This window comes from Lissotriton helveticus, chromosome 8, assembly GCF_964261635.1.
Source record: "Lissotriton helveticus chromosome 8, aLisHel1.1, whole genome shotgun sequence".
Classification (NCBI taxonomy): Eukaryota; Metazoa; Chordata; class Amphibia; order Caudata; family Salamandridae; genus Lissotriton; species Lissotriton helveticus.
In genome coordinates, this window is record NC_136069.1 from 809,730,684 (window position 1) to 809,747,286 (window position 16,603).

At 43.4% G+C, this 16,603-nt stretch overlaps 1 protein-coding gene across 1 annotated transcript in view; it reads right to left on the minus strand.

Moving 5' to 3' along the window:
• Window positions 1-16,603, minus strand: part of NALCN (sodium leak channel, non-selective) — a 3,094,418-nt gene that overhangs the window by 2,466,398 nt on the left and 611,417 nt on the right. Inside the window, exon 4 of the mRNA XM_078657626.1 lies at window positions 10,079-10,227. Coding sequence (XP_078513752.1) covers window positions 10,079-10,186 — 108 coding nt within the window. The 5' untranslated portion in view covers window positions 10,187-10,227. The remainder of the gene's footprint in view (window positions 1-10,078; window positions 10,228-16,603) is intronic.

A 16,603-nucleotide genomic window follows, 5' to 3' on the forward strand; every position in this document is an offset into this window, starting at 1 on the left:
ATTCTAACTCCCGTGAGTGCAACAGTAGGGTAAGTGTCGGATAGTGTAAGGGTACTATGCGTTGTAATGGTATGCGTTGTAATGACTTGCGATGTAATGCCGGCGTTGTAGTGACATGCGTTGTAATGACATGCGTTGTAGTGACATGCAATGTAATGGCTGCGTTGTAATGACATGCAATGTAAAGGATGTTGCGATGTAATTACTGCATTGTAAAGGTAGTGTGATGTAATGACTGTGTTGTAAAGGTTGTTTCCCTCCTTGCCAGATTTCCAAGATTTCCCAGTGCGCTTCCTCAGCTTCCTAACGTGGACCTACCTAATATTTTATGGTCATGTGGGGCATTAATGGGTTATTGGGCTGGGGTCATTGACCTTCTGCATCACCTTACAGTGTGCCTTTTGAATAATTCCCTAGAAGAATTGATATTGGGCATTTTCTCGCGACCACATTCAGAAAAAGCTTAGACTACATTTTTAGATTTAATCTTACTGTTGGTGAAGCGCCATATTATGATGATATGGGAGAAACCTAACCCACCAGCAGAACACTTGTGGGCACAGACAGCCAACCCCTGGTTGGCATCCAAGAGCATACACCTTCACAGAGAGAAAAGTCCTGGCTCACCTAGGCATCCCATTGCTCAGCATTGGGATCCCCTGGTCAAAGCGTTTACACAAACCATCAAGGCTGATACATGCCCCGTTTGAATGTTGCACTATTGCAACTCTATTTGTTGAGCCTCCGCTTAGTCAGTGTTTGGTGGATGTGGCTGTGTACATAGCCTACAGCTTTGGCATTGCAGCCCAGGGTTGAGTTTAAATCTTAGACTGGACGAAGAGGATGGCAAATGACTATTGTGTAAAGCAACTACCTGTTAAGATGTCCGGAGTGAGAAGGAACAAGATGGGAAGGGAGGGAGCAGAGAAGGGGGCACATTACAGGTTGGGGTTTTATTTTTAAGATATTACCCCACAGAGAGGGATGTTTAATATACCTTAAAATAGCATGTCTAATACATTACTATTCTGAATGGGATAATTTAATTGTTAACAATCTATTGAAGACTGTAAAGTCTAGATACATGACGACTGCCAATTATAAGATATTTAAAAAAAAGAACTGGGATTTACTAAACAACGCAAAGCCAAGTAGCGTGGCTCTGAGTGGTTTAGAAAATCCAAGGACACGCAAGGTTCCGTATTTCACTGCCTTGTGTTACCTTGCAGCAGGGAGGCGTTGCATGGGCAGAAAGTTGGTGTTCCCACACATCCACTCATGGATTTCGCTGCATAGAAATATCTCCATAGAGTTGTAAGCCTGGGAATGTGCTACAATGGAACGCATCCCAGACCAAGGCGTAACAAGGAGAAATATTTTTCTTTCTCCTTGTTAATTCCTTTTAATATGTGTGATGCATTCCACATCACACATAAATAAAGGAAAATGCCTTTATCAATTGTGTTCGTGCAGGAAGGTATCCCTTGCTGCACAAAAACAATAATGTTGCCTTACTACTCTGCTGTGCTTGGAATGTTAATAAATCTGACCCATGATTTCTTCAAGCCAATGGAAGTCTGTTGGAGCTGTTTGTATTTCCAGAACCTTAGGGCCCCATTAGGATGTCGGGCAGATCGCCACCGCCATGCGGGTGGTGGCGATCCGCCTGACATCCTTCCCCGCCCGCCACCCATTTACCACCCTTCATATTACTATGGCGGGGGGGACCGCGGCGGACGGAAAGACCGTCCGCCGCTTTTCCGCCCGGTCAAGGAGTTGACCGGGTGGAAAAGGGTTTCGTATCGTGGCGATTTCTGTTAGACACAGCCATCCATATTAGGGTGAAGGCGGGGACATACTTTTCTGTTGTGGCAACGCCGCCACGGAAAGGCCTGCGGGAATGTGTTGTGGGGGCCCGTTGCGGGCCCCCAGGGACTCCGGGGGGGGTGCACATGGGGGGTACCCCCCTGCACTTCACTGTACAACGTGACAGGCACCGCACGGTGCCTGTCACGTTGGGCATTGAAGTGCACAATGTGCATTTTTAGCACGCCCGCCGCAATGTTAAAAATGCAGGATGCGCCCGCCAGTGTGGCGGGCGCATCCTAATGGCCCCCCACGGGACCACCGTCCTTATGGCGTGCGGTCTCGTTTTACGTCGGGATGGCGGGCGGACAAAGTCTGCCCGCCATCCTAATGGGCCCCTAAGTATACAGTTTAACAACAGATAACTGCATTGCGACTCACCCCTTCCAATGAGCAGTTGCTTCCTTAATACTTGAAATGTTAAGTGGCAGAACCATTAAAGAAGAGATCATGAAATGGTAACCACAGGACATCCTAATTGATGGCCATACCTGTGAAGAAGTGTGTGAGATTGGGCAAAGACCACAGATATGCAGAATACCACAGCCTGCATGTCCACATCTCCAGCTGTTTCACCCTAGTCACCTATGGGCTATGCATAGTTCGTGTGGTAGCCAGGGCAATTTGTGCAGTAGTTTAAAATAGCTATGCATAAGCCTGACCTTACTATGTAGAGACAAGATTGCATACTGTTCCTCATCAGAGAATTGTATGGAAACCTCCCTTGTCGTCTAATTCTAACATCCTCAGCCATCAGGGTTGATAACTATAGGTCAAGAATACTGCTATATAAACCAGCAACCACTGCCCTAAATGGAGCCCCACCATGGAAATACATGTGTTTAAGGGATGTGGGCAAAGAGGAAAAGGGGGCCTAGTCTAGATCTTACACAGTGAGAACGTTGGTAACTACCATATTTGGTGAGAGTATAACCAAGTTCATCATGGAGCTCCTGAAAAGTATGTATTTGAGCAAGTACACATTCTGACCTCTTACCTGGCCTACCATACAGTTCTGAACAACAGATCCTAAGACTTGCTTTCCTCCTACGAGGTGCATCAAAGTGAATATGCCAAAGTATTCTAAGGTGTTTGTGAATATTGCATCAAAAACGGACTATTGCGTGCATGACAGGATTATATTCCTCCATGTTTTTGGTTGCGCCACAATACAATAGATATATTTTGCATAGGCAACATACACTTCCCAATCTACACTCAAGTGACTTGTAGAGCCCCAAATGTACTGCTTTGTCATTTAATCAATATCCAATAAAGTAGAGTTTGGTGTATGCAGAGAGAGTATGGCAAAAACATACTTAAACCTTGCTACTACAACCATTTTTACTTTATTTGGATTATTAGCCAGAGCGACACCAGCACACTCGACCAACATAGGAAGTCACCAGTTTTTCTGTACTAGGGGCCTTATGTTCTGAAGTACCATATCCTTAAGTCCTCTGTTAAGTAGGATGCCCAGGTATATTATGGTAAGGGGCACCCTTCTGAAGGGTTGGTCACCTTTATTCAGTTTGGACAGTGCCTCACTTTTAGCCCAATTAACTCTGCACCATGAGAAAAGCTGCTAACTAATTTATAAGTAATTTGAAGTGGGAACTCGAGGTTGTTGGCGTCAACAATGTCAGAAGAATGTTGTCTGTATATAAACATATCTTGCCAGCACGGGGGGCATCCCACTCTTGACAGGAAATGCATCACAAAGAACACCATCGAGACGATATCTGCGCCGTAGGGCCTGAAAATAGCCAGGCAAATCTAATTAACAAAATTAGCATCCAATCAACTTCTCTCTGGAGTCCTGAAAAGGTAGTCCCTTCTCAGTTTCCAAGGATAGGGCTATCTTTCCATCTCCATCATCCCAAACCTTGTATGAGAGGTGCAGTAATGACCTCATATTATGCAAAAAACCTACATGAGATGAATGTATAGGAACGGGCATCAATGAGCTAAGTCTGTTGACAAGGTTTTTTTTACAAGAGGATAAGATATTCAAGTGTTACACATCTATGAATGCCTTATATAATATTTGCAAGACCTTAACCTTATTGGTCATGTAAAACTCTACCGGGAACCTGTCCTCCCCAGGGGCCTTGCTAGTAAACATGTCATCCATGCCATTGCCTTAGCTATTTTATCTTTCACGATACAGCTGCTTGGGGATGCATCTTGGTGTGCATTTAACTTTGGTAAGGAGAAACTTAACCTACCAATGTAAACCATGAGTATAGTGACAGTCATGGACCAGCAAAGAATATACTTAATTTTATGATTATATCTACCAGATGAGTGAGGAAATTACTGTGCTCATTATATATTGCTGGGGTAACAGGCATCAACTCTCTCTGACGAAGTTGATTCGCCAATCTTATACTGCCCTTTTTTTCTGTGCTTGTAGTGTGTCATTTTAACCCGTGTAAGGCATATTCATATGAAGAGAGCTTTCAGTTCAAAATAAGTTCTAGATAATTCGTCTAGGACTGCAGAACTCGGAAACCTCTTGTAAGGAACAGTGATATGTCCAGTGCTTAATTTGAGCCGGTGGTTTCCGGTGCTTGGCAGCCGCACTAAATTGTCAAAACTAGCTTTTATTACAGACTGCCACCTGGTGATGCTGTTATTCGAAGTAAGACGAGAGCACAACTACAGATGTTTATTATTTCAATATATTAAAAATGACTAATACCTGTCACCCAAGCCATTCTCAGAGCTTTAGGGGACTGAAATGGTCTGAATAGTCACACTTGTTGGAGTGTGATGGTTAGTAATTGTGTTGGTTGTGTCATTGGCAGCGCAGGCAGGGGGAATGGGTGGTGCAAGCTGCAGTGGCTTGACGCTGGCTCTGGCACTTATTTGCTCACAAATTAAGCAATGGTTCCTAATGTGCGCCCCCATCGTCTTTCGCAGCACTGAGTGCCTCATCTTTTGGTCCTCACATACAGCTTGCCAGGTGCCCAGAGTGTCTCATCAAAAGTGACGGAGCCCACATTATCCAAAAGGAAACCAGCAAACATGGACTTTCCGTCAGGTAGTTTGTGCTTCATGCACCAATGACATGAGGGTGGCATCATGATTCCTAAGTTTAATCTGAACTGATCCAAAATGCCACCCTCTAGGCTGATACTTAAGAAGACATTTGGTTATACAGGGTCTGAGGTAAGAAAACAATCAATTCAAAGATGAAGTCACTCTGGTGGAGGACTAAATGGCTCTAGATGACTGCAAACATGGGACCTGTTAAGGGGTGAACCATGAGACCTTGGTTTTTTAAATTACCAGTGCCAGATCTCCTGGATCCTCTCAGTATAGGAACCAGAGTCATGCTTTATTCTCCTCCTCTCATTGTCATAGTTCCACCAAGCTCTTTGAGAATCCTGTATATTTTGGAGGAATGGTGGGATGCGCTACCAAGGGGGACGCATACAGAGCCTACAACCAACACTATTCCCTGAAAAGATATTTTTTTAAAACATACTGATCGTCAAGGTTTTCAACCCTGAGACAAGTAGCGTTTTCTTAAACAAGATTGTACGCTTGTATGCAGAGGAGCCTGACACATCAGGCCCAGATTTTGTTGTAGACAGCATGAACCACTCTTTCTATCCAGTTTTCACTTCAGTACAACAATCCATTTTTTATATATTTTTTTTATTGAAATTCTTTAAATCAAAACAAATAGTTCATTTTCAACAATAATCAGGCTTCTCAGGCTCGTCCAGACTCACCACGTAAGCATGGAGAGCATCCCAAAATCTATCGGATGAGAGGGAGGCGGAAGACGTTCAGCAAAGGATACAGCCAATTCACTACACATGATCATATCTTTTAAACAACTCTTAAAATTCGGGAGACCAGTGCTCCCCGTGACATTGCCACCAGTCACTTACTCTATAGAGAACCATCACCAGCAGTTTAAAGTAGTAGAAAGGGAGTAATGGACACCACCACCTCTGTCATAATATCCACTGTTCAAATCAACAAGGCCCAAAAGGCCACAATTCTGGGACAGGACCATGCATGGTGGAAAAAATCAGCAGTAGGGGCAGCACACATACGGCAGGAGGAGGAGCCAATTGATATTCAAAGAAACTATGTTGAGGGTCCCGTGAGTGTTCATAACGGTTGTAGGGATTTTTTCTTTGTGACTCCATGTATTGCTTCATGGATGTTAGAAGACATCAAAGGCGTGTGTAGGGCCTTCGGAATGTTGGACTATTTAGCCAATTATATTTGGGGCTTCAGCTAACTTTCTGAGCACACACTAGGTGAGTCATGAGAGGGAGACTGGGGACAGGCTATTACGAATTTTCAGACATCTGCGTGTGGCTCACACGGAGCTGTTGGTGGGTGAAGGCCAAACTCCTATCTCCATGTATTCTGTTGGATAAATCGGGGAATGCGGACAGTGGTGGAGATACACTGTGAGAGCTGTCAGCTGCAGCAGCAACTAGTGCTATCTCTGATAGCTTGACTGATGCCCAACTATAGGACCCTACTTGTCAGTGACGATGTGGCCAGTGACCGTGAAGGGTCAGAGTGAGTGGTGACCATTGCAGTGAGATGGGGCCTGGTAAGGACGCTAAAGGCAGTTCTGGTCTGGTAGTGTGGAAAGCCAGAGGAGGAGAGAGCCCAGGACAGATCCTTGAGATACTCTCACTGAAAGTGGAGCAGACGTTAAGGTCTTGGAGTACCAGGCACAGAGTAAATGTATAAGGCAAGCCATTAAATTCTGTGCCTGCGATGCCTAGTTGAGAAAGGATACTAGAGTGGAATGATATGCAGTGGTAAAAGCGGTGGATATGTCCAGTAGTATGAGCATGGACAAAAGGTGATTTCCATGTGTGGTGGTGATAAAGCTAGATTGGTGTTAAGTGCAGGTTCTGTTGATTGAAGAATAAGGAAGCCGAACTGTAGATAGTTTAGCAGGTTGTTAGATGATAGGTAGTGTGAGAAGAGTTAAGATACTTAGCAATATTTGAGAGAGAATACGGCTCAATAGTGCTTTTAGAAGAGAAAGAACCAGTGAGGATTTGAAACATATTAGACAGATCCCTGATTTATTTATTTATTTATTTTAACATTTATAAAGCCCGAACAAAGGCCCTTGGGCATCTCGGCGCTGAGTTACTGCAGTGTTCAACCAATGGGGGAGCTAGAGGTTCATTGATTAAAAAGCCAGGTCTTAAGCTGCTTACGGAAAGACAAAAGGGAGGTACTTGTTTTAATAGAATGTGGCAGGGTATTCCAAAGTTTTGGTGCAGCCACAAGGAATCTTCTATCTCCCCATGAAACCAATTTGGTACGTGGTACCACCAGATCATGTGAGCTAGCTGATCGTAGCGTTCTGGAAGGATGGTAGGGGATGAGATTTTTAGTGAAAAATGCAGGTCCGACATTATGTAAAGCCTTGTATACTAGGCATAAAGACTTGAATTTTATTCTCGTTCGTACTGGTAACCAGTGGAGCTGTTTTATAATGGGTGACACCGATTGGTATTTGGGAATGCGTCCTAAAAGCCTGGCAGCGGCATTTTGGATAGCCTGCATTTTCTGCAACACTCTCTCTTGGGCACATAAGAACAGAGCATTGCAATAGTCTAAAGTAGACAAAACCAGGGAGCTCACCAATGTTTTGCCAGCAGGCTCGGGTAAAAAAGGTAAAAAAAATTTAATAAGCCGTAATTTATGGAAGGCTGAGGAAGAAATCTGGTTTGCATGTGGTAGAAAGGTCAGGTGATCGTCAAACATGACTCCCAGGTTCCTTACCTTACAGATTGGAGCCGGGGGGTGGCCCATGGATGACGGCCACCAGCTGGATGACCACGCCGGGGATAAGTTGCCGAAAATGACAACTTCCGATTTGTCGGAATTCAATTTCAAGCAGTTTGAAGCCATCCAACTCCCAATTGCCGACATGCCTTGATTAAAACTGCTAGCGATTTTAGGCCCATCATTCTTGACGGCGAGTACCAACTGGGTGTCATCAGCGTAGGATGTGAGGCTCATCCCATGTGCCCGGATGACTTGGGCAAGGTCCGACACATAAATGTTAAATAGTGTCGGACTCAGGGATGAGCCTTGGGGGACACCATATGGTAGTGACAAAGGGGATGATTTAAAGGATCCGACAGTCACGACCTGGGACCTATTTGCAAGAAAGGAGGCGAGCAGTCTCTTGGCATTACATCGAACGCCCAAGCCCTCGACACGGTCGATCAAGGTGACATGGTCGACCGTGTCGAAGGCTGCTGAAAGGTCCAACAGAATCAAAACTGCCGTTCCTCCCCCATCCCGGATAGCTCTGATATCATCCGCCGCTTTAACCAGGGCGGTCTCTGTTCCGTGGAATTGGCGGAAGCCGAACTGAGATTCGTCCAGAAGTTTGTGTTCCTCGAGAAAGGAGGATAATTGAGAATTCATAATTTTCTCAACTATTTTTGCCAAGAGTGGAAGATTGGCAATTGGGCGGTAGCTTTTTGGTTCTTCCCTGTCCAAGTTGGGTTTTTTGAGGAGAGGTTTTATGAGGGTCTTTTTTAAAATCTCTGGGTAGATACCTGTGTCAAACATCGAGTTACAGATTGTGGTCATGGCCGGAAGAACCGCTTCCATGATGTCAGGGAAAAGTTGAATAGAAAAGTGAGACAAACAAATAACATTAGACATGAGAGTGGAAGGTTTAATGGTATGAGTGTTGAAAGGGTCAGACTGTCTATAAGGTTAATTGATAGCCTCAGTTATTGTAATGAGTTCAGTGGCTGATATGCTTAAGCATACAAATGTAACTGAATGGGGATGGGGTGTGATGGCATTGTAGGAGAATGGAGATGGGTAGTGCGTAGTTTAGCAAGAGTGCCTACTATGGTGGTGATCTTAAAAGAAAAGAGTAGCAGATATATTTGATGCACTTAAAGAGTAATGGTAGGGTTGAGTCGTAATCCTCAATGAGGCAAAATGGTGGGAGACTTGAATGAAGCCGCCAGAAATTGTCATCCCAACATATTTACGGCTGGTTTAATTGAAATACCTACATACTGCATACTTTAGACCATGCCAGTGATGGCATGCATGTAGGCTGTCATGCTCTTCCTGCTCCCACTGTGCAGATCCCAACAATTACTTTTGCCATGTCACCTGGGCATGTCCTTAAACTGTGTAATATTGACTAGCTATTGAAAGAATATTATCCCAGGCCCTAGCAAAACCAGTAGATCTGACACCTAGAGTAGCCTTGTTGTGAATCCTGGATGATCTGTAGGCAGTCGCGGTGAACACATTATGAATGGTATAGCCTCAATAAATGCAAAGAGAGACAGTGCCAAAAAATGGAAATACCCGGAACCCCCATACTGGCTGAGTGGCGAGCAGAAATAGATTGGTGTGCCAAGCAGGAGAAACTCATATTCATAGCAACAGGTTGCCTTTGCAAACATAATAAGACCTGGGGTCGCTGGTGGTACTATTATGGACTTGTAAACGACTAAGCAATGGCTGTTGGTGAAGTATATGATGAGACAACTTTGACTATAAAGGAATTGTATGTACTGAATGCTATATAGTCTTGTTTCTTCATACTATCATTCAAATGTAGCTTATTAAAAAAGAGAACTGAGTAGCAAATTAATTTAATAAAGGTGGGCATTTGGTGAGCGACTGTAGTTGAGAAAGTAGGTTCTGACAGCAACTGCATGGTTTGTGGTGGGTGAGGCATGAGAGCCATGATGAAAGTATAAGGACTTGCCATTGTCTATAGTGTCAGATAGTATGTTTAAAGTTAGCTTGTATGCTTCTACATTGATAGTTGCCTCAGGCTTGCACCCTTTATTTAGAAGTCCCCACCTTTTGGTTTACAGATTTGGAACACCAGGATATATCCATGGTTGTAGATGAGATGCAGCAGAGGAGAAGGCATGTTATGGATAGTTTAAGCTAAATGATCATGTCACAAGGGATGTCCCTGTTTGTGTAATTTGTGATATAACATGTGACAGAATGTGTGAGACCATGAGAAGTTCATTGTGGAGAGTTCTGTTTCAGAGTTCAATGTATCAGATACAGAGCATGTTTTAGGTTTTGGGGCAGAGCCATATTATCCTTGCAACGAATGTTTATAGGTGAATAGGTGTGTGTGTGTGTGTTTGTGTGGGGGGGAGGGTGCGCGTGTGGGTGATCGAGTTTATAGCTGGTATTCACTTACCGGTTTGTTAATCCAAACAATGTCAGCATTGTCTGACAAAGACTCATCAGGACCAAAGTCTGTTACGGGTTGGGCTTCCACTCTCGAACTCTGCTTTCTTTTCAACATCTTGATGGTGGACCTGGTCCTTTTTAGAGCAGACACGCCCCCTAGAAAGGAAGATACATCTTTGATCAGGAATGGCATAAAATAAATGTTCTTAGGGATGCACTGTCATGTATGCCTACAAATGATTTCCACTACACACCCCCACCTCCAAGCAATCTGCAAATTAAAATGTTAAATACTTGAAACTATCTCAAAGCATGAATTTATGTTGATTGTGTTCAGAAGTACAAAACAATCAACTATTGTAAATAATATACATTCAAGCATTTCTTACTACAGTGCAAAGATCAAATTCCATGTCCGTACCACTTACATCAAAGCCAACATGAGAAAAACACTGCTCACAGTCTTCACATATAATTACATAAACTTTACTCAAGGAAACAACTCTTCTAATTGTTACAGGTTTCTTAAGTGTGACTTTACCTTAGTGCATGAAGGTAACCCATTCCATCATGGTTCTGGGCAAATAAGCTTTTATTTTAAAATAAGTACAAATGAAAAGCACTATGGCACAAACTATATATGAAGATGCATAATCTGACCACTTAAGTCTTCGACTGTCATTAGTCATACATCCTCCCCCCACTAAAGATTGGTATACAGAGCATATGACACTCTGAAATTGTTGGGGTGCTTTTTGCACAAAATGCAGTGGTATAAAAACAATATTTCATAGGGAACTGTGAAATCTGGTAAATATTTTACAGCCCCTTGTGATCAATAGATTACACCATCATAATGCCATCCCCCAAACCACTCTGCAGACATTTTCAATTGAGGACCACATTGCTATGGAGGACCAAATTACCCGGCAAGGTTATATAAAAGATGTGAGAAACAATGCAAATTATGTGGCACAGCCTCTGCCAGGTTTTTCTTTCAACCAATTGAGCAAGAAACAACTTTTTGGGGAAATCTGCAAATTACACCAATTATGTGGCAAAATTAGTAAATTCATAATCATGCTCTGAACACAGCAGCCAAGAATCACATAAATCCACCAGGCCTCACCACTGCCCATTGTTTTATCATGTTTGATTAAGGAAAGGCTGCACTGTGAAGAAAACAATTTTTTCAGACATGTAGTATAAAAAATACATAACTTGTAATGTGTAATATGCTCTCTCTCTCTCTGTATATATATATATCACAGCTAAACTCAAACTTTATATATAAAGCATTTTTTGGCTTGCCTATAACTCTGGCGTCATTTGACCAATCTGCATGACATTTTCCCCAAAAATTGTCAAAGTAGGTTTTGTGTGTCATGGGAAGTTTGGGAGTGATCCATGCAGTGGGAACCAAGAAATTGGGTGCAAAATAAGAGTGCGCTTGTAATGTTAATTCCCATACAAACGCTTTGTCGATGCCGCATCCCAAACCGCTGGACGGAATTACACCAAATTTGGCAGGAAGGTAGATGTTGTTACGCAGATTTTGTTTTTTGGTATATATAATGCAAATGCATTCAGTCGTTTTTGAGAAATTCGAGTCTCGGTAACGACGCCAAAAAACCTCCTGTGATTCTGGGCAAATCACTTCATCTCCCCGTGCCTAAAAATGAATTTGTGTCCTCATGTAACGTAACTGGTGCTATGTAAAGCGCTCTGATACCTGATTCATTTTTGGTCTAGTTCCCGCTATATAAAACTCTGCAAAAAAAAAAATGGTGATATCTCTGGCCTCGGATATTTTGCTGCAGTTTCACGATGGTCGCAGTAGATTGTGAATGCGGGTGTCAACAGGAATGCTGTGATTGGCTGGGCTCACCCTGAACAGAAAGTTGCGGCTGCCATTTTGTTGATTGGGAGTTGTTCCTGGAGCTGAAAATTTCTGTGAAAGCTAACATACGGGGTCAGGGTGGAGGTACTCTGACCCCATTGTTTAGAAATGGTTGTGTTACAGACACAAGGTTTGTGTCCAAAATTGATTTTTTTGATCGCAAGTGATATTCACAGTGACGATGCGACCGCCATCGTGGTTCCCATATATTGTCATGAGAATATCACAAATATCACAACGTCATCACGAATATTGGTGGAAATACAAAAAAGTATATATTTGTACACACTCGCCGGTCACTATCACAAACTCATGTACATACTCTCAAACTCACTCAGACCCTTATACACCCATTAAAATACCCTCTCACACACTTATATATCCAGTCGCAAACCCAGTTAGATACTCATGCAGCCACACACATACCCATTCAGGCGCTCATGCACCCACTTATAGACTCACTCTGAGAGTCATGCACCCATGCATAGACCCACTCAGAGACTCATGCACCCACATACAGACCCACTCACACACTCATGTATGTACTCACAGACCCACTCAGACACACACACCCACTGACAGACCCACTGAGACACTCATACACCCATTCATAGAGCCACTCAGACACTCACTCACACACCCATACAGTCACTTATACACTCAGTCACAGACCCTCTTAGAGACTTCTGCACTCATTCACTCACTCATACACTAACACAGCCACTCAGACGCACTCAGATATACATGAACCCACTCACTCACCCACTCAAAGACTCATACATCCACTCACAGACCCTTCCAGACACTCAACCTCTTAGTCACAGACCCACTCAGACACTCATGCATGCACCCATTCACTCACCCACTCAGCGACTTATGCTCTCACTCACAGACCAATTGAGACACTCATACACCATCACAGAATCATTCTGACACTCGTTCATCCACTCAGATATTCACACACCCATACAGTCACAAACACACCCAGTCACAGATCCACTCAGAGACTTATGTACCTAGTCACTGATATACTCTGAGACTGACACTCCCACTCACAGTCCCACTCAGATACCCATGCACCCATTCATAGAACCATTTAGACACTCATGCTTCCATTCATTGACCCACTGGCTCATGCACCCACTCACCGACCTACTCAGACAGTCATGCCCCCATTCACAGATCCTTCCAGACACTCATCCTCGCAGTCACGGACCCACTCAGACAATAATGCATGCACCCATTCACTCACCCACTCAGAGACGTATGCTCTCACTCACAGACCCATTGAGGCACTCATACACCCAGTCACAGATCCACTCAGACACTCATACACCCACTCACAGACCCACCCAGATACTCACATACCCATACAGTCACTCACACGCCCACTCACAGCCCCGCTCAGAGCCCTATGCACCCATTTACAGAACCACTCAGACACTCACACTCCCAGTCATTGACCAACTGAGAGACTCATGCACCCACTCACAGACCTACTCAGACAGTCATGCACCCACTCGCCCACCTTCTCAGACACTCACTTAGACACTCACGTATCGATTCCCAGATTCAGTCTGACAGTCATATGCTTAGTTTCCAATGCACTCATGCACCTACTCACAGATCGAATGAGAGACTCATGCAACCAATCAGAGATCCATTGAGACAATGATGCACCCAGTCATAGATGCCATGAGACAGTCACGAATTTCATTATAGAACCATTGATAGACTGATGCACTGTCTCACAGATCCACTGAAATATTATACAGTGAATGAGAGGCTTACTGTTACAGTGCTATATGCAGTCACAGGTTCCACTGATATAAGTTATATGAATATAGGTTCCACTGTGTTATAAAGCTATTAAGGGAGTTATACATGCTATTATAGAGTCGATTAGGTAGTAATGTGTTTAGTGTGTCGGTTAGAATCAATTTTGCATTTATACGTTTTGGGTGTGCTGGTGCCTATTGATGTCTACTTTTGTTTTGTCATTTTGCAAAGTATTTGCAGTGATTGCGGGTACTGACGTCATGGCAATGCCCAGCGTCACTGCAAAAATGGATAATCAGTTTTTAAGATGGCTTTTATACAAACTCCCTAGAAAGAAATGATTTTAAACAGTGCACTAGTAAACCGCTAGTGTCTAAAATACTGTAAAAGGAGTGCATATAGGTGTTTTGCACTTTATGAAAAAAGGCGAGATCGTCGCGGTTACCGACATCATCACAGCTCTCAGGGTAATCGCGAAAATGGATAATGGACTAAAAAGTTTGTTTTTGTATAAACTCCCTATAGAAATATGGATTTACACAGTGCAGAAATAAACCCCTGGTGTCTAAAATATTGTAAAATGTGTGCATATGTGTGTTTTACACATCTTAAAAAAGGCGCATTTGTCGCAGTTACCAAAGTCATCGCGACTCCCGGAATAATCGTGAAGATAGAAAGTACGGTTCAAATGAAGTTTTTTTTTAAACGTATTGGAAAACTATGTGTACAAACACGTTTTTTAAGCAGTGATGTAGTTTGTTATGTGTGCATTGTAATACTTGGAACACATTTTTCAAGTTAAAACTTTTGAATGTGGTGTTGGTCATTGAATCCCAAAACAATAGAGGAAGTGAAGAGGTATTGACAGAATCACCCTCCAATCCGATATGCATAAACAAAAAGATTCTATCAATGTGTGGTGATTTAATTTTTATTTTTTATTTTTGTGTGTGGTGAAAATCTAATAAATAAACTCTCTCTTAGGGTGATAAAGATGAGAGCACGATGTGCTTTTTAAAATACCCCTCACACACTAAAAAAATCCAATAGTGTCATGCTTCATCATTGGGGTCTTCCCGTCCCTCTACGGGGCGGGGCGTGCTACGACCTGACCGACTACGCGGGAGCACTAGTATGGTGACAAGGCTATGTGACAGTGCAAAGTGGGTGATGTCAGTGAAGTGTAGGGACCTAATAATGTGTGGGAATCTAAAAAAGGTTAAAAATCCTCTGGCTAGTGGAAAAAAACAATTTATTTACTTCCCTAGCTGGGGACGTTAAGAAAGGGGTTTTGAGGTAGAGCAATTCACTACAACCTGGTCTACATGTTTCGTAGGCAGTCCCCTACTACCTACTCATCAGGACCTTCTAATGGCCCCTACTAGAACAAAGCTCAGTTGCTAAGTGTAATAAGCCTGTCGTCCTAAAAACCAGCAGTAAAAATCCACTGTTGGTTTTAGCTTCAGGGCATGAGCTGGCCCTATGGAAGCAAAAAAATCAAAAATGATGACCTGAATATGGTCTTGCTGGGGCGCATGTGGTATGCCCCATGAGCTGACAATCGGTAGGTATTCACCGCGGTGCTATTGTCCGCATAATCATTTAGCCTTACTTCTACCCGTCTTGCCGCTCTGAAGATTGAATGCCTGCTTTTTCAACAAATATATACAAAGGGGAATGTTAAATCAATATCTCTCCAAACAGCTAGACTCACACTTTATGTAAAACATGTCTATATATGACTTTTACACTTTGTTAAAAACACACAGTATTCGCTGTATGTCCTCGGAAATCGCAACAGGACAATCGTGAAAACCAAAAAGATTATGAAATAAGATGATTAATGTACTTGTTAAATAAATAGATTACAAATACAAAAATAAGTGATGCACCATGCATATGTAGTGTTCAATATCTAATTATAGAAAAATATACAAGGACCTTATAGTTATGAAAATCATAGAAATTCACTGAAAAAAACAAAGGTTACAGGGATGTTATAGTTAGGAAATAGAATTTCAAAAAAACTTAGAAATTCACTGAAAAACCCCATAGGTTACAGGGACGTTATAGTTAGGCTGACATTTCAATCATACAAAACCAGAGAAATTTAGCAGTGATAGTTAGCTGAGTTAACTATAACTCATGCCCCCACAATGCACTGCTTATGACCTCACATATTACATCACTCATGACATGGTCCTGAGGACGTCAGGAACCTCAGGATACCCTGAGCAACAGTGCGCCAGGAGGTGCGTTTGCAGAGTGGTGTAAAAAGGGGGCATGGCTCAGACTACTCTCAGCAATACAGTTCTGTGGGGCTTACTAGAGATAACAGGGGGCTAGTTGGCCCTCCAGGAACCCTCAGGAGGCTTGGGAACTTCATCGCCCCAACCAAGAGTGCGGCAGGAGGCATGTTTACAGAGTGCTGCAGAAAGGGGGTGTGGCCTGTGTCCACCTCACAGCAATCCCACTATCTGGAGCTTACTGGAGGTGTCAGGTAGGCTAGTTAGCCCCTAAGGACCCCAGCATCGAAGGGGATATTAATCCCCATCCAAAAGCGCACCAGGGAGCGCGTTGGCAGAATGATGGGCAAAGGGGGGTGTAGCCGACTGTGAAAATTTAGCAATCCTGCTGTGTGAGACTTACTGGAGGTAATAGGAGGGATAGTTCCACACCGACCCGAAGACCACCCTCAGAGGCACCCTGATCTACCGACCCCCGGGACCACGCACACAATTCAGTGAGGACATCGCCGACTTCGTCAGCCCGCATGCCCTCCCCTCCGCTGACTACATCCTCCTGGGGGACATCAACTTCCACCTGGAGAACAACAACGACCGCAACACCACC